This window comes from Vigna umbellata, chromosome 11 (assembly GCF_029865625.1).
Source record: "Vigna umbellata cultivar VRB3 chromosome 11, Vumbellata_1.0, whole genome shotgun sequence".
NCBI lineage: Eukaryota > Viridiplantae > Streptophyta > Magnoliopsida > Fabales > Fabaceae > Vigna > Vigna umbellata.
The window spans coordinates 5,468,078-5,487,322 of NC_142175.1; the positions used below are offsets into that span (position 1 = coordinate 5,468,078).

General features: G+C 33.9%; 2 protein-coding genes across 4 annotated transcripts; both read left to right on the top strand.

Moving 5' to 3' along the window:
- Nucleotides 1–873: 873 nt before the first annotated feature.
- On the top strand, nt 874–2,959 carry LOC124827008 (beta-conglycinin beta subunit 1-like). Its single transcript, XM_088101926.1, has 6 exons — nt 874–1,262; nt 1,342–1,517; nt 1,609–1,689; nt 1,813–2,112; nt 2,238–2,514; nt 2,621–2,959. The coding sequence occupies exons 1-6, from the start codon at nt 932–934 to the stop codon at nt 2,821–2,823; spliced, it is 1,368 nt and encodes a 455-aa protein (XP_087958052.1). The 5' UTR covers nt 874–931; the 3' UTR covers nt 2,824–2,959.
- A 3,490-nt stretch (nt 2,960–6,449) lies between these two features.
- LOC148190828 (acyl-coenzyme A oxidase 4, peroxisomal-like) lies at nt 6,450–13,130 on the top strand. 3 transcript variants are annotated; one of them, XM_088102215.1, is made up of 13 exons: nt 6,450–6,592; nt 7,374–7,478; nt 9,696–9,802; nt 9,923–10,000; nt 10,079–10,202; nt 10,316–10,389; nt 10,473–10,532; nt 10,676–10,785; nt 11,259–11,418; nt 11,810–11,886; nt 11,961–12,132; nt 12,259–12,351; nt 12,738–13,130. In XM_088102215.1, exons 2-13 carry the CDS (start codon nt 7,394–7,396, stop codon nt 12,861–12,863), a joined length of 1,266 nt encoding a protein of 421 aa, XP_087958341.1. In that variant the 5' UTR covers nt 6,450–6,592; nt 7,374–7,393; the 3' UTR covers nt 12,864–13,130. The 3 variants fall into 3 exon arrangements, with proteins under 3 accessions (XP_087958341.1, XP_087958340.1, XP_087958339.1); XM_088102214.1 differs by having other exon boundaries at nt 6,473–6,741; XM_088102213.1 differs by lacking the exon at nt 6,450–6,592 and adding an exon at nt 7,139–7,274.
- Nucleotides 13,131–19,245: the final 6,115 nt, after the last annotated feature.

A 19,245-nucleotide genomic window follows, 5' to 3' on the forward strand; every position in this document is an offset into this window, starting at 1 on the left:
AGAATACTTCATTCTTTCTTTCTCACAACACTCTAAAAATTTACATACACCACTATATTTCTCTCTTCCTTCACAACACACTACACAAGCACTATTTATTTTTCTTTCACTTCCTTGATGATGATTTTACACACACACGGTGCTTCTATTTATAACAAAGCAAAGACAAAACAATCCAAAACATTTGTGGTAGGGGAGTAGGCTGAAAAGTAAAATCCAAATTATAGTGGTATGGTGGGCAACGTAATGGATGGATGGAGCAGAATGGAGATGTTTGGAGAAAGTGGAAGACCCATGATGGGTGGTTGGTTGTCCACTAAGTTTATTTTACAGTTTCAAGCAGTAAAAAACCAAAAACACAAAATTATTCTGTCATTTTATCGTTCATATATGAATGATGTCCACGACATGAGTTATTCTCTTTTTGTTGAACTCTAAATAGCCACGTATAACACAATCAGTAAATTCATGGCAAGAAAAATTAATCGAAAGAAATGAGACCGATGTAAAGACAACAAAAAAGCACTGTATCTTTTCAAAAACCATGTCCACGTTCACAAAATAGAGACGAAAACCGCACTGGATGATCGAGATGCCGCGTCCATGTATGACAAAAGCCATGCACACCAACACGTACTCAACATGCACTTGAAACACCTAATACAGTTCTTGTTTCTTAGTCCACACACAGCCAAATGCTACTGAGCCTACCTCCATCATCACCACAACCACATTCTCTTTCGCCACCTCAATTTCTTCACCTGAACACATGTCAACATGTGCAAATGCGTGTCATTCCATGCCCAAATCTTCATGCATGTTGCAAGGACCTTCTCTCTTATATAATGCCTATAAATACCCCTAAGATCCCTCACTTCATTCATCATCCATCCAATACCCCAACCCAACTGATATTCAATACTACTACACTATGCTGAGAGTAAGGGTTCAGTTGTTGCTGGGAATTCTTTTCCTGGCATCACTTTCTGTCTCTTTCGGCATTGACCGGGAGCACCAAGAGAGCCAACAAGAGTCTGATTCAAGAGGAGAAAATAACCCCTTCTACTTCAGCTCCGACAGGAGGTTCCACACTCTATTCACAAACCAATATGGTCACCTTCGGGTCCTCCACAGGTTCGACCAACGCTCCAAACAAATTCAGAATCTTGAAAACTACCGTGTGGTAGAGTTCAAGTCCAAACCCAACACCCTCCTTCTTCCTCACCATGCTGATGCCGATTTCCTCCTAGTCGTCCTTAATGGTAAGTAATCAACTAATCACTACTCACTCAACATCATTACACTTGCTTTCAATGATGGTAATCAATTTGTTAATTACAGGGAGAGCCATACTCACTTTGGTGAACCCTGACAGCAGAGACTCCTACATTCTTGAGCAAGGCCATGCTCAGAAAATCCCTGCAGGAACCACTTTCTTTTTGGTTAACCCTGACGACAACGAGAATCTCAGAATAATCAAACTCGCCATACCTGTTAACAACCCTCACAGATTTCAAGTAGCGCATTTTTGTGATTCCGAACTAACTTTTTTTATTCTAACTTGCATTTTCTCTCTGATTAATTTGACGTTAAATGCTTGTCCTGTAGGACTTTTTCCTATCTAGCACAGAAGCCCAACAATCCTACTTGAGAGGCTTCAGCAAGAATATTCTAGAGGCCTCCTTCGATGTAAGCAAGATCACAACATCTAATTAACCACATATTTGCCTTGCCATTTAGCTAGTAGTTTGTCTAAATTTCACATTTGTTGAATGATATATATCATTATCTATATTTGCATGATTTTTATAGAGCGACTTCAAGGAGATAAACAGGGTTCTATTTGGAGAGGAGAGACAACAGCAGCAAGGGGAAGAGAGTCAGCAAGAGGGAGTGATTGTAGAACTTAAAAGGGAACAGATTCAGGAACTGATGAAACATGCCAAATCTAGTTCAAGGAAAGAACTCTCCTCCCAAGATGAACCATTCAACCTGAGAAACACCAAACCCATCTACTCAAACAAATTCGGAAGGTGGTATGAGATGACCCCAGAGAAAAACCCCCAACTTAAGGACTTGGACGTGTTCATCAGTTCTGTGGATATGAAAGAGGTAATACAAAGGAAAACCACATGGACAAACTCAGCAATTGATTTCTACTATTCACTGTCTTCGTAATTGGAAAATCTCAGTACTGAGACCCTAATTAATAATGGTTTCTTTCTTAAAAAATTCAGGGAGGCCTTCTTTTGCCACACTACAATTCTAAGGCCATAGTGATAATGGTGATCAATGAAGGAGAAGCAAAGATTGAACTTGTTGGCCTAAACGATCAGCAGCAGCAGAAGCAGCAAGAGGAAAGCTTGGAAGTGCAGAGATATAGAGCTGAGTTGTCTGAAGACGATGTATTTGTAATCCCAGCAGCTTATCCAGTTGCCATCAACGCAACCTCCAATCTAAATTTCTTTGCTTTCGGTATCAATGCTGAGAACAACCAGAGGAGTTTCCTTGCAGGTATATATATATATTATGTATCTCCTTCAATTTGAATATACCGCTCTTGTTTGTTTCTATTCCATATGAAACTTGGGTGATGGGGTTGTTTATTTACAATTTGAAGGTGAGAAAGACAATGTGATGAGCGAGATACCTACAGAGGCGTTGGAGGTTAGCTTCCCTGCGTCTGGTAAGAAGGTTGAGAAGTTGATAAAGAAGCAGAGTGAATCCCACTTTGCGGATGCACAGCCTGAGCAACAGCAGAGGGAGGAAGGGCATAAGGGAAGAAAGGGTTCATTATCTTCAATTTTGGGCAGTCTCTACTGAATAAGTTTTTAGTAAGATACATGTGAGAGAGCTCACACTGAGCTTCGAATTAACGTGTCCGACATTGTAACAAATAAGTAGAGCTCCACATGGCTTTTTCTACTATCAATAATCAATAAATTCAGCCTTTATATCATGCTTCTGTTTTACCTTCTTCAACTGTCTGGTCTGTCTGTGCTCGCTTAACTTTGTTAAGGTTGTCATGTACCAAAATACATATCCAATTAACTTTTAAGTGAAATGTCTCTGTAAAGGCTTTAATATCAAATTTTATAAAATAAAATCTCTTACAAAAGATAAGAGAGGCTCACAAAAGAAAAAAAAAAACAGGAAAACGAAGAAGGACTGGAAACGAGGTTCCCATGGTGTCCGCTTGTACCCTCTGTAAGGAACTGGTTGGAGAGAATTAGACTATATGTGTGTGTTACGTTTGAGTAAAAAGCAGGTTTGTCAATTATTTTGTGCTGCTGTAATTAAGTTAACTCAATAACAGTTGGATTTTTTTTATACAGCAGCTAACTTACCTTGATGTTTGAGTAAGGTACATGTTAACAAGGTCTAAGGCAGGTGCAAAACAAGCTTTGGAATCTGGACTTGAGAGAATCTGAAAGAAGAAGAGGCTTGTGAGCACAGCAGTGAAGGATGTCAGAAATAATGGACCTGTATCACCTGTTACAGCACCAGTTTTTCCAAGAATTTCAGACTTGAGAGATATAAGCCCTTAGTAAATCCCAAGTCTAGAACAAGCTGAAGAAATTGATTAAAGTTTCATTTTCATTGTGTATACCAGCCTTTAGAATAATCACATTACAATAAGCAGAGTTAATGCATCGCTGTATCCCTAAACATTTTATCGTGGTGCATAGCATAAATAATACTCATTGTGTCGTATATAAAAAATAAGAAAGCAAAATCTGCGAAGAATTTGAATTGCGAGGGTAGGTAGTCAATTCTTAGTAGTGTTGATGAAAAGCTCTGAACTGTGAAAAATTGTTGTCACTAATTCATAGTAGATTGAGTTATGTGGTAGTAATGTTGGAATTTTTTCAATCAACTCAACATCTTCCATTGACTATTTCAAAAATTAAATGAGGAAGTGGAGAATCTGATGCTGAAAGAATCAATGGTGGCTTAGTTGCAAGTTTACTGCACATATTTCCAAACTCTATATCAGTTGCATTCAAGTTGCAACTCCATTCTGGTTCAATCTTTCCTACCCCTCTCCGCTAAATGTTTTCTAGTCTTACTGTTTTGAATATACTTCTGAATAATGTTTCAGTATTGTTCTGTTTTAGGAGTAGTAGTTTAGACATAGAGTTAAGTTGTGCATTCTAGTTTTACTTGTCTGAATACCTGTTAAGTACTTTAGTTTAATGCATTGAAACTTGTTTGTTAGTTGTTGTACATAATGCTTTGGGTAAAGATTCAGTTTCATAGGTTCATCTACTTACTAACAGTTAATATTCTTCACATTTCAAATTTTAGTGCATAGATGAAATTTAAGATTCTGCATGATTCTTTCAGTTCTCTTTATTTTTCGTTGTCTTTTTGCTGTTTGTAACTTGTAGGAATTATTTTAGTTAGGTATTAAGTGTTATTTAGGATCAGTGTAGTTTGTTGTTTTGTTATAACTAGTTTTAACTAGTTTTCTAGGTTTCCATAGTGATATTTTGCATTTGTTATATTCTTGAGTGGACATAGATATAGTTAGTTGAGTTAGATGATTTTAAAGTTGTTTATAGATTTAATTTGCTGTTAAGTAGTTTTTTTTTTTTTAAAAAAAATCAGATTTTGAAATCAGTGCAGTTTTTAGTTTTTTCTTTTATAGTTTTGGTGTTCTAATTGTAAGTACTGTAAACAGATTTTGATTTCCTTGTAATTTCCTTTAGCTAGTTCAGGTTTTAGTAATCCTTTAGGATTTGAAAGATGTAAATATAGTGTTTTTACAGTTTTAATTGGTAGCTTAGTTCAATACACGCTTTTAGCAATTTTAGCCTATTCTAGTCATCAGTTTTAGGTTCTAGCTGGTCATATTTTGAGTTTTAGGTAATTTTAGTAATGTGAGTTGTTTCTTAGTTAGAATTTACTATTTTAAAATTGTTAGGATAATTTCTTTTCAGAGTTTTAGGCTAATTTAGTACAGTTAGCACTTTTTAGCTATTTTAGTGGAGTTTTTGAAGTTTGAGTAATGGCTTTTAGAGGTTCTATTAGGAATTAGTTTTTGAGGTTATTTTGAGCTAAATAGAACTTGTGTAGATAGTTTAGTCACTGTTTCAGGTGTCTTTTGTAGATTTTCCACCTTTACTATTTCATTATTTTCAATTTCATGATATGTTTTTATGTAGAAATTTCTGAATTGAGTAGACAGCTTTCCAGTTAGTTTTTACACTTATCTGACTGAAGTTGAAGTTGTAAAAGTTTGAAGCTTTAAAGCTTTGAAGTGCTTATTGAAATTTTATGGAATATATATTTGGTTCGGTAATAACAATAATAAACTTATAATAGCTTTCTGTAATATAGTTATTCATATATTTGTAATATGTATCCATTTAAAAAAAAATACTGATAAGAACAAACTAATACATTTTTTTTATGATAATAGTGAATAAATTACTAGTTTAATAGTTTATATACACTTAAAATTGTTATTAATAACTATAATTTTCAAATTAATTTTTAAATTAGTAACTATTAATAGTATATATTCACACAAATTTAAATTACTTTTATTAGTTATTAATATTCTCCAAATTTAAGTATGATTTAAATTAATAATAAGTTCCAAAATTTTAATTCATTATATAACATTTAAATCAATATTTTGAATTTAATATTTTGTAATTAATCTCTAATATGTTTACGTTAAGGTAAATTTTTTAAAAATTGATTATACAAATATAGACAAAAGGTGAGAGTCACTTCTCATTAATTTTTTTCTCATTATGCTTTGATTTTTGTTTTCAATATATTGTTATATTACTGTATTTTATTGTAAATTAGGTATCATAACTTAAAAATATTATTAAAATAATATAAAAAAATTTGTATATAAAGTAAATGAAAAATTTCAACATATATTGTCGTCTAGGATGGCAAAAAAATCCGTGCCAACGAATATTTGCGGATAAAATTCGCACGGATAGTTGATATCCGCTGATATTTACTACCCGCAACCCGCGGGTAGCGGATATTTTAATACCCGCTTATAAACGGGTTGAGTACGGGTATTATACTATCCGTATCCGCGGATACCCGTTACTCACAAAAAATAAAAATAAAAATTTAATTTATATTTTATTAAGTTAAATTTAATTAAAATTAACATTAATTTATATTTTACAAGATTAAATTTAATTAAAATTGAATTTATATTTATATTTAATTTAATTTATATTATATTATATATATTTTTTAATTCTATTTAAATTTTATTTTAATAATTTATTAAAATATATATTTTTTAAATATTTGTGAATATTCACATATATTCGCGAGTTTTAAAATATCTGCAGATATTGAGTAGCAAATCAAATGAATTTTTTTTTTAATCGAATTATACCGACCCGCCCGTTGTCATCCCAACTGTCATCTTATAATACGAACAAAAAAGTCACGGTTTTTCTGGTAAGATTATAATAATCGCAGTTTTCCAATTTTGCCAAACAAGACAACACTGCACACATGGAGGGATGGGCGTAGTAATCATCAACACCAACACGTAAATTGTGCTGATGCGGAAAATCATCTCTCCTTGGATTGCGTGTTATTTGTTAGTTCATAGCCCGAAGTTCCATTTACTCTCTGTTCTTCCATTTCTTTTCTTATCATATCGTGCCACTTGACCTGAACCCCTAATTTTCACTTTCCATTTCTTCGATCTCTCTCCGACCATGACGATTCCCTCTTCTACGAATCCAGGTCAGTGATTTCTTCTCTGTTGCAGTTTTATTTAGTGTCACAGTTTGCATCATTCAATCATTGCGATCGGTTTCAATACGACCGAGACTTTCTGAGCATGTTCAAGCTCTCTTTGATTCGAGCAGGATTTGCTAAATACCTTTTCCTTTGTTTTTCACATCTATTCTTTGATATTGTTAGTTTGGTGTTTGAAATATGTGTGAGAAAATTGAAGTTGATTTTTTTTTTGTCAGACGTGGTTAGTTTAGCTTTAATGTAAATAAAGGTGCTTTTCTCAAAGTAAACATTATTCTGTAGGAGATGTTGATATATTGTTTAAACCTAGCGTGCTTAGTTTGGTTGACTGACACGTTGTTAATTCTTATTTATCTAATGCTACGATCACTACTATTAACAGTGTTAACATTTCATTAGCAATGGGTTCGTTCAAGGATCAGTCCTTATTGCAATGTCTAACCTTTGGTGCACCGTTATTGTTGTATCTCGACCTGAAAGAAGCAGCCAAACATATTATTTAGTTATCATTTGCTCCAGTAATTTGTTTATTCCTGTCTTCTAATCCACAATTGATGTTTTGAATTTTTCTGGCATTTGATTCCTGTGCTTTTTAATGAATGCTTTGGTTTGTCCAGACGGATCTGTCAAAAATGCAATGCCTTCGTATTTTTATTTACCACAACTGGATGTTTCTGCCGCATTTCCGCAGGCAACACCAGCATCAACGTTTCCTCCTTCTGGTAAGAAATTTCTTTGATTATTTAGGTCATAATAGAGTAACAATGTTTTCTTTGATTGAGCTTAGCTAGGTGTGTGGATTAAGTTGTTGGGGCTTGTATTTTGGTAAACGATATACACTTATTTTGTATAATAGTCCATATATAGTTCAGGTGTAAAGCCCCCCTCCTACAAAGGCTTGCAGCGCTTCTAAGTTCTAACTTTGTGTTTGTTAATTGTTACCTTTAATTTTCAATTTAATGTATATTTTTAACCATTTGTGACATTGTATGAACTATTCTCTACCCTCTCTCACCCACACATATACATCCACACATCCACACATGTGAGTGTGTTCAAACATTCAAAATTGAATCTATATTTCCAATAGCATGTTGGGAATGATGTCTTTGACTATGCACAACATGGAGGAGGAAAATCTGACAGTGGACTATGCACAACAGGAGGATGATAGATGACGGAAATATTAACTTGATGGAGACACATAAGAAGATGAACCTTATAGTAAAAGAAAACTCGTTGAAGCTGACATCTACATAAACAAAATAACACTTAAGAGAAGGAGAAAAACACTTATATTCTTTTTGGGATCATGTAAATCCTAAAAACACGTGTTTGTGTGACCTAGGAGATAGCTTATCATGATCAGGATCAAAATTGTGAACAAAACATTTAGATCCAAAAACTTTCAGAGACAAGGGATGAAGAGGTTCATGAGAAAACAAAATAGAATGAGAAATTTTGTTATCTAAAACCGAAGATGGCATCTCCACCTTCAACTTTCTTATTGGTTAAATGTAATTGGGTTATCAAGAAACTGACCTTCATAGCCCATAATCTTTAGTGATGCATCCCCCTTTTCTCTCCATCATAATTTTTGTTTCTCTAGCAAATCTCACTTCCCTTTTGTTTTTTTCTTCACTATAGAGGCTGTGATTCCTTATTGTTGAACCTTCTCCCACATCTTGAGCAGTTTCCATAACTCTAATCACGTCCTTTGGATCCTGTGGTAGAATCTGATTTTGAACTTTAGATTGCAGCCCTTCAGAGAAATGTCCCTGCAATTGATCTTTTGGTGTTTGGTTTGCTTGTGACACCAACCTTGAGGAGTCATTCCCTTCAAACATGGACAACTCCACTGTTTTAACCTAAGGCCTCAGCAACACTTCTCCCTCCTTGTCTGATCTACTACTATGTAGATATCTTTCTTCCCTCTTCTCTTCATCATTAACCAGGTACTCTCCTCCTTCAGACAATTTCTTGCTTTTCAACATTTCTTGTAATAGTTCTTTGATTTCTTTCATGTCTGGCTAACTTTCTTTAATAACAACCATTTCTTGTTCACTGGCTCATTTTTCCAACACACTTAAACACCTTACGATGTTGACCCTTTGCAGTAGACCTGATAGATTAGATCAATTTGTTAGGAACCAAGAATTGAAAAGAGAAAGAAAATAAAGGTTTTTTATTGAATAGAATGAAAAGAACAAAAAATAGGAGATTACTCTCTCCTTCAAGGGCTTCCCCTTTACAAAGAGCTAAAGTTCAATCTACAAAAGTTCACGTCCCTTCCCTTTCATCTCCTTCCTTCCTACTTATATCTAACTAACACCTCAAGTAACTAATTCGTGGATATTCTTACTATCTTAACTAATTTCTCTTCTTTGTGTCCTAACAGAAATACACCCTTAAAATATAATTTTCTTCTTCCTTTGTTTCCTTTTCATTGATGTTAAGAAATGGACTTTAAGCTTAACTTAACTTTACAAAATCGGCTTGTAAGGTAAGTTTTTCACCCACTTATATATTGTGAATTGACCTTATCTTTAGTCAATGTGGGACTTCCAACACCCCCTCACGCTGAGATATATATATCTCCTGCATAGGACTAGACATTAATGGTTGGTCAGGTAGAAGCCCGATTGAGGGTGAAATAATAGACCCGACAAACAACAAACTTTGATAGGATAGGTTCTAACTCATGGCTCTGATACCATGTTAAGAAATAGACTTTAAGCCTAACTCTACCCTACAAAACCAGTTTGTAAGGTGAGGTTTGCATCCACTTATATATTGTGAATATACCTTATCTCTAGTCAATGTAAAACTTCCAACACATGCATGACTTGGTATGCTGGTATTTTTTTTTTAATATTTTTATTTAAACAAGTTATGCTTCAGGAATTCACTTTCAATTTTGTCTGATGTTTGAGAAACAGCTTCAGATTATTTTCAATTGGACGACTTGTTAACAGTAGAGGAGCATGCCATTAGGAGGAAAGTAAGAGAGTGTATGGAAAAAGAAATTGCTCCAATAATGACCGAGGCATGTATTTGTGATGATGTTATTACTTGAATTGAGAAAATTATGACAGGAAGTTATTCTTCCATAATGTTCCTTTTTTCTTTCTTTCAATCCCATCATCTTTCAACTTGTTTTCTTCAGTACTGGGAGAAGGCCAAATTCCCATTTCATGTTATTCCAAAGCTTGGTGCCTTGCACATTGCTGGTGGCACGATCAAGGTTCTCCCTATTGATATTTTCCTCTGTTGTTTAGATATTCCACATGATAAATGAAGTTCTTAGCTATCTGATTCTCAGGGTTATGGCTGTCCTGGTCTTTCTATCACTGGAAGTGCAATAGCTGTCGCAGAAGTTGCAAGAGTTGATGCCAGCTGTTCAACTTTTGTTTTGGTCCATTCATCCTTAGCAATGCTTACTATTGGTAATAACCTTGTTCATTTCATGTAAATAGTTCCCTAATTTTAGTTTTATTTGTATTAGATGATGCGATGTTAATAGTTCCTGATATTTTATAACTTTGACTGTCAAGTTTAGCATTGTGTGGATCAGAAGCTCAGAAGCAAAAGTATCTGCCTTCTTTGGCACAGTTTCAGACTGTAGCATGCTGGGTTAGTTTGTTTTTCTGGCAATGTATTACTTTATGTTTCTGCTCAAAAACTACTTCTGAAATGAATTATTTTCTTAACAATAGGCTTTGACCGAACCTGACTATGGAAGTGATGCCAGTGCTTTGAAGACCACTGCCACAAAGGTCTGTCACCTTATGCGGACCTTAACTAGTATTTGCTTTTTGATTCCTTTTGCCTTAATTGTCTTGTTAATCATTCTTAGTTTAATTGTTCCAAATTTCAATAGTACTGATATTGTGGAGTCGCTTTGCTTTTAAATGAACAGGTGGAGGGAGGATGGATACTTGAGGGCCAAAAGCGGTGGATAGGAAACAGTACATTTGCTGATGTTTTGGTCGTCTTTGCTAGGAATGCAGCAACAAATCAAATAAATGGGTACGAAATGAGTCCTTACATTCATTATTTAGTCTCTGTATGCTCATATATATGAAAATGAAATATTAACTTAGTTTTAGTATGCCTCTTCATCTAAATGTTAGAGATTCAGTTATGTATTAAAATTTTGTGGAGTGTCTTGTACCTTGCCCTGCTTCCCAACAGGGAGGGAAATTAATAAAATAACTGACATATTTTGATATGGAAAAACATTAGCCTGATATGATGCCTGCACTCCATCACACAATACACGGAAAGGATCTATGAAGAAGGAATTCCTTCAATTTTGGGGATGCCACGGAGAGTAAAGAATGTCTTAGATGAAAGTTTGTATTACTAGGCACTAACAACAATAACATGCTTAGACACTCTCTCGCACACACCCACTCCTAGCTTCTGTTTCCTGTGAACCTATTGTGTCTTACTTTGCAATTAAATTTTATTTACAATAGTCCCTGCGCTTTCTATTTCAGATTTATTATTAGAAAGGACGCACCTGGTTTAACAGTAACCAAAATAGAGAATAAAATTGGACTTAGGATTGTACAGAATGGTGACATTGTTATGAGAAAAGTTTTTGTCCCTGATGAGGACAGAATTGCAGGAGTAAACTCTTTTCAGGACACAAACAAGGTATGACTATGCGTGTTGTTTCTCTATTTTTCTTTCAATAAATCAATATGATTTCAACAAAAAGTTATTGTTTTGAGTTACTTGTTAATAAAAGTTATACTAGATGAAGCGGTAGATATGATATATTAATCTTTGGTTGGTGGTGTGTCCTCAATTCTCATTTTGACAGACTGTTTTTGTTTTATTCAAGTAAACTTTAAATTCTAGCTATACATGTCCTCCATCCTCGTTGTTTGGTTTAATACCGGAGATTGGAAAAATCTGGTTAAGAATGTAGATGGAATTACAATCTTTACTCAGTCAGTATCTTGTGTATTTTTCATCTTTCATGTTTGGGGCTTGATTTACAACATTACCATTGCTTATATATTTTTTACTCTCCTAAAACCAGGTGCTTGCTGTATCACGTATAATGGTTGCTTGGCAACCCATTGGTATATCGATGGGCATCTATGATATGTGTCATAGGTATTGCTTAATTACAATGTAATCATACTTACTCTTTCACGGAAAATATTTTCTGAATTTGGATTGATCAATAGGTATCTAAGAGAGAGAAAACAATTTGGAGCTCCATTAGCAGCTTTCCAAATTAGCCAACAGAAACTTGTCCAAATGCTTGGAAATATTCAAGCCATGATTCTTGTTGGTTGGCGCCTGTGCAAATTGTATGAGAGTGGTAAAATGACTCCAGGTCATGCTAGCTTGGGAAAGGTAGTTTGTAACTTATGTCGCAATTGTGACCCCCTGCTTTCTTTCCTAAAACCAAAATCAAGTAATACTACTTGTAACTCTTTTTAAGATAGATGTATGCTAATGAATTTTGCCATGACCTTTCAGTCATGGATCACCTTGAGAGCAAGAGAAACAGCTGCTCTGGGCCGAGAATTGCTAGGTGGCAATGGAATTTTGGCTGATTTTCTTGTGGCAAAGGTATGATTGATTCTTAATACAAGATTTATTATGTCGAGCCTCAAGTTTGACCAATGATATAAACTAGGTAATTTAGTTGTCTGTTGATGAGTATAGATCGTCTGCATAAATCTTGCCTAACAAATGGATGAGAAGGTTTTAAACCCAAGTGTAATGTTCTAATGATCTTTGTTTCATTCTGTAGTCATAGAAGCTATATACAATTTATAAAGTTAAAATTTGTGGATGAAGAGCATCTTAATTTTATGGACATCTGAGTGGCAGCATTTATATGCTTTGCAACTGATTGACTGCTTTAATTCATCTATTTAGATTTAGATACTAATTGAATCAAAATTTGGTTAATTAATTTTAAAACATTTTATTTTTCATATGTTATGTTGCAGGCATTTTGTGATTTAGAACCCATCTATACCTACGAAGGCACGTATGACATCAACACTTTGATTACAGGTAGAGAAGTTACTGGCTTTGCCAGCTTTAAACCAGTTGCGCAAAGAAGTCGATTGTAGAAGTGTAATGCATTGTTTCTTTTGTACACTCCACTGGGCAACTTCAATCTATGCATTGTGGCTGTGACTACTGTATGTTGGTTAATTAATGTATGAAATTGAGCAATGGGAAACAATTAATACTTATAAAGACGCTTGTGTAGATGACTAATAATGAGCAAAGAATCATCAGATTCTATTTTTGTTGTGGGGGCATTGTACGGGAGAGAGTACGCTGCTGATAGTTAACAGATCTACATGTTTTAAATTGATCTTTTGGCATTGTCACCTGTGCTGGTCTTGGTGTGTGATTTAGGGCTGGAAATGTCAGGCAATTGTTGCCTTAAAACGATTCTAACCTGCTTCTTGATGAAAGAAATGGAAGCAATTGAAGCGAGCCTTACAAAACCTTCTAAAACTCGACTTCATTTGAAAACTTATTTGAAAGCTTTTTAGTCCTTAACACATGTAAACTTGTCACCAAAAACTCCCTGCGCTGGCCTGGACCTGCCATTAAAAGACTTATTCAAAAACAGCCTTCCATGGCTTGCCATTGCCTTATCGGTGGCGCATGCATTTATGCGTATCTTACTCTCCTTTGGCTAGATTTTCTGACTCAGCCAATCCATTTTCTGCTTCTTCTCTTAAGATTAATCCTGCGAATCAGTATTCACTATTTGGAGAGTCATTATTGGGCTTGAATACCTCCACCAAAGCAAGGTTTTTACTTAGTAGTAGAAAACAAGGAAAATGTTATGACTTGTGAGCAATTTCGGAATCCCTTGTAGTCGAGTTTGTAAATATTCTCTCGTCGACATGTTGTAATTCACGGTGGCGCAACTTAATTGGAACAAATTGGTTAAGATGGTATCATCCATCCTCGGAAATTAATAGGCTGTATGCGAGGAACGGAAATAATACATTCTACCATGAGCTAATATATAGGTAGCACATCATTTCCTTTAATCAAATTATCCAAGGTGCATTATAAGGAAGCAGTCAATGTTTGGTTATGCACACAATCAATAATCAAGAAGTTGCGTGATGGAGTTGTTAAAATGATGAACAAAACCTTATTTTGTAGAACAAAAGGAGTATATTTTTTCATTCTAGTTGGATAGATAATATTGGGTGAGGCGATCAGTACATGTTTCTTAATGAACCGTTCACCATATATGACCATTGATTTCAATACTTGGTTGAGGTGTGGTCTAATAAATGAACTAACTTCTCAACATTGAAGGTATTTGGGTGTCTTACATATTAATGAAGGTAAATTTGCTAACAAATCCAAGAAGTGTTTGTAATAAGGGAATAAAGTATAAAAGGTTTAAGAATAGAGACTTTGAGCAGAGAAACTAGTGATCTTAAGTAGAGTGTTTTCATTTTTTTTTCTTTTGGTTGAGTCCAATATTTCTAACTAGTTAATTTCTGGTTTATAGTTAGAAAGTTAGCAAGTGATTATTCGGTTAATACTTTGTAAAACAGAGTGTAACTTCTTCTGCTGTCTATATAATAGCATTCTCTAGAGCCTTTTATGGTGTTCTTCTTTCGTGAAACTCCACCACTGCTTTTCTAATAGAAGCTTCTTCCTTTAATCTATTACTCTTTCATTCTAGTTTATCGCATTGTTTATGGAATTATGAAGCTGCTTTAGCAGCATTCTTAATTAACCGATTACATCACAAATACTTGACAACAAGTTACCTTATAATGTCCTATACAACAAACCTCCTAACATTTCACATTTAATGGTTTTTGGTTGTCTCGTGTTTTGCATGGTGATTTGGATGAGAGTTTTTATGAAGCCTCCTCCTGGATTATCTCTTTCGGATCCTAACTTTCTGTAAACTTACCAAATCATTATATAGTACAGATTTAGGTGACTCGACCCCATACAGGAACAAGTATAAAAATAGAGAATTGTAGAAATAGTTTTATACTAGTTTAGACCAAAAGATCTTACATCTAGTTATTAATCTCTCTAAAAAGGGATTAACCAATCGCTAACAAACCACCATAACAATCATAGATAAAAAAGTTTAGCTTAGAGATAAAGAGGAACAATACCTCATTTGAAACACACAAAGGATGAACAATTTTTCCTAGCAACAACCGTAGCACTCAATCACTTAAGACACATTTAGTGAAAAATCTCACTTTACCCACACTAGGTCTTCAAAAGCCTCTTTTAAAAAAAAAGAGTTTCTTTTAGCAGCACACCATTAAACTTGTGAAAAGAAAAATTATTTTTGAAACCAGGTTTAGGTAAAATATATAGACTTTTATTTTCTAAAATTAGGTCAAGAAATTGAAGAGTCTAGTCACAATTTTCGTTGATAATCGATTATCTAAAGTGATAATTGAATATCATAGAAACTTTTCGTGAAACTTTTTCTCGATGTGATAATCGATAAATATTTTATGTCAATCACCTCAATTTTACATGTTTTGTATATTTTGATAAAATTCAAGAGTCAAAGTTGAATTATGAAGAAAATAGAGAAAATATGAGCATTTCATAGCAAATTGACTTCAGCATGACAAGAATGTGAAATCTGGAAGCCATATAAAGAAAACTCATCTTGGAGGGAAACCTCAAGCCTTGACCTAAGGCTCAAGCCATGAAGAATCCTTCATTTATAAGTAATCTCAGGAGGCTTCAATCTAAAAATACATAGCTTATGCCATAGAGCAAACCCACCTTGGGAGTAAACCTAATGGCTAAAGCCATGGAAGCCATCGTTGAAGTCACTTATCAAAGTAAAAAAAAAAAGGATTTCACCTCTATTTTGGGAGACTTTTGTAGAGTTGTTTAGAGAACTTCCAAAGACTCTTTTAGAGAGATTTAAAGAGAGACTTTCGAGATTTTTCTCACACACTTCCTCTATATTTTAAAGAGCATCTTTAGAGGACTAGAAGATGGAGTTTCTTCAATGATTAACTTCTTTCCATTCATTATGAAGAGAAAAATCTCCTAGGTGTGAAGACAAGATCATCTGAGAGAAAGACTAGGATCGTCTAAACCATCTCTGATTTTGAAGTTTAACAAGCAACATTAAACGAAATAGCCTTGGGTAAACAATCATGTAAAAAAATACTCAATGCCACAAAGAAAATATGAAAATAACATAGGAGTACAAAGTCTACATTAGAAGCATCAATGTGTCAAGCCAAATCTAAGTAAAATCAAGATTGGATCTACGTAAAACAACACAAGAGATAAGCTGATAGAACGTAGAAGAATCCTACACATAATATGTTTAAAAATATACAATCACAATAAATGAATTAATATAAAAAAAATGTCAAATAAAACAATAAGCGCAAGAATCGATCAAGTAACATGCAAAATATAAGAATACACTTAGAGGACGACACACAACTAATCAATACTGCAAGAAGAAAGAAAGATTGATAAGACAAAGATCATGATTGTCTAGTGTCTTCACATGATCTAAAGACTAATAGACAAAGACCACGAGCGAAATAGATAAAAAAATTATCATCTTTGTAAAACCTAAATTAAAGGTCTGATATAAAAGATAAGCATTTATGACAAAGCTATGAGAAAAGCTTTAGTGAACGTTCTAATACATAAGTAGATGCACCACTAAACGATTTCCTGATATAATGTGTCAATGAGAGTCTTGCTAAACACATTCGCGTTATACCTAGCTAAACAAGCTAGACGAGCTCTCAATATAAAATCATGTTTTTGGTAAACGTACTAAGGGTACAAACTGTTGGGATAAACTTAAATTTTAGGGTTTTATTAATAATTTTGTTTAAATCTTATTTTATTAGTTTTGGGTTTAATAATATGTAGTTTGATTTGATAGAGATAAAATAGGGATACAAAGTTATGATTTTCTGTTTATCTAGGTACAATATTATTTTATGATAGATTAAGCAGATTTTATTTTTAAGATAGTTGATATTTTATTTTCAAATTTTATTTTTATTCCCGTAATATTGTAAGTATCACGGCTATTTAAAGTTCTTCAATTATCAATGAATGGTAGACTCAATTTCAGGAAAATATCAGAGTGCGTATATTGTGAGATTTTCTTAACACAAACATTGTTCCAAAAATACATGATGAAAGATGTCTTACTGTTTTATCAATGATCAAGCTAGTTGAAACATCACATTTTCTACCAAATCCCTTTGGATACGGCACTTAAGATACCACAAACTCTTTAGTATACTTGCTGATATATTTGGTTGTTGTGTGACAACCCATCAATACATCAACTACCTAGAGGACGCAACTTCAGAATTCTATTATGACTTGAAGAAAAAAATATCCTTCATTTCATTCTTGAGGTCAAGAATGTTTTCAAGGGAAGGACATTGTTATAAAATTAGTGTTTAATTTAAAGGGTTATCGGTTAAGCAAAGACTAACTTTTAAGTGATTAGTGCATACACTAAATAAACAAAATAATTGTTGTAAAAACTGCATTCTTTGCATTCAATATACACATCAAGTTTCTTTTTGAGTCTTATGTTTAGTTTTGTTGTTCCTTTTTTTTTATAGCTCTTTGTTACCCTAAACTAGTTTTTCTATGACATATGGGCACAATACTGATATAATACTTCCTTCCAAACCAATTTTGGGATGACACAATTCAATTTTTTTTTATGGTGTACAACCTCTTAATCTTCTTAAATAAGTGAGGGACTCCATGAAACTCCCTTTATTGTAAGAAATATTATTGCATAGTGATCAAACATTGTTATGTCTTAAGCATATATAATTTTATGAAAGTACAAAATATAATGAAAAATATGTACATAAAAAATGAGTTCATAAGGATTTCTAAGGGAGAAAGCTTATGTTAGTTAAACTCCAACCATTAAACAACATTCAATACTGCTTCACGAAAATCATAAGCTTGGCTCTTGTTAGTTTGTGTTGACAACAAGTTTTATTTGAAATACTCTCTAATATTATGATTTACGGTAAAATAATTTGAGTAGTACATAAACTATTTATAGGCCCTCAGTCTTGGCCCTTCAACTACATGCAATAAATACAACTATTACCAAAATACAATAAATACACAGTTACCCAACTACTACCAAAATACTATCAATGAACTTCTAGTCTTAAACACAACTACCCAACTACTACCAAAGTACAATTTAATGAACTTCCTAATTATTACTAAGAAGTACTCCTATCTTTCTCATTTTCCCATCTACCCTCGTTTAAGTTTATCTAACAAAATCCCCTGAAAATTTAAATACTTCTTTTTATTCATCATTTAAGTTCTTCTATCCCGGCTTCCCACATGCAATAACTCCTCTCATCCTGTGCTTGTTCATTTTATTAATAGTCAAAGTCTTCACTTTCTTCATGGTCGACTTTTCTTTGATTCTGGTTGACTTGTTCTCTCCATTCTCAGTGACCAATTTGTTCTTAATTTGGTTCTTTTCTATCTCAATGGCTAATTTGTTCTTGTTTTTGAATGACTTCTTCTTAACCTTGATCGACTTGTCCTTTGCTAGGTTCTTTATTATCCATGTGGCAAACTTGTTAGTAACCAGGTTCCAGTCAATAGGTCGAGCTCCTTTTGAGAGATCGAACCATTCCCACATATTGTTGTACTTAATTGCACCTATTTTTTTATCCATTGCAAGTTACCATTTCTCATCTTGCTCCTCTAGTGCAACTCTCAGATCCTTCTTTGCTTGCAACTGTTCTTACAATTTTGAAACATTTTGTTCAAGTTCCAAGTGTCCCTAATGCAAAAACCTACTTTTCTTCTCTCCAAGCTTGCGTGTAACTTTGTATTGTCTCTAACTTCCTTTATAATTATTTGCTACAAATCGCTCTTGCAAGTTCTAACCTTTGAATAAGAAACTCATCTCTACACATGTTCGAGATATTTGAGCTCTCCACTTGCTCCACCGACTTAACTGATGTATCAATGTGCTCTACAAGCTCTCCATGTCCCTTTTTGAGCTATTATAGATCTCCACACCTTTTGCCAAGCTTTCTATGCTATTCAGGCACCCTATCAAGTTGTCTGGGCTACATCCCATTATCAACAACATTGTTTCTTCTTCAACTTCTTCGGTGAAATTGGTTGTCTCTTCTCTTCTTAATACATAACTACTCAACTACTACCAAGATACTATTAATGAACTTCTAGTACCCAACTACTACCAAAGTACAATTTAATGAACTCCATAATTATTATTGAGAAACACTCCTATCTTTTGTTATTTTCCAACTATCCTCATTTACGTTTACCTAACAGTTTGGTCCTTTCGTAATATTATACAGAATTGGATTTGTTGCTTATAAAGTCTCATTACCATCTATAGTGAAGATCCAACTAGTTTTTCCTGTTTCTTTGTTGAAACCGTGCAAAGGAGAACCTTAGTAAAAA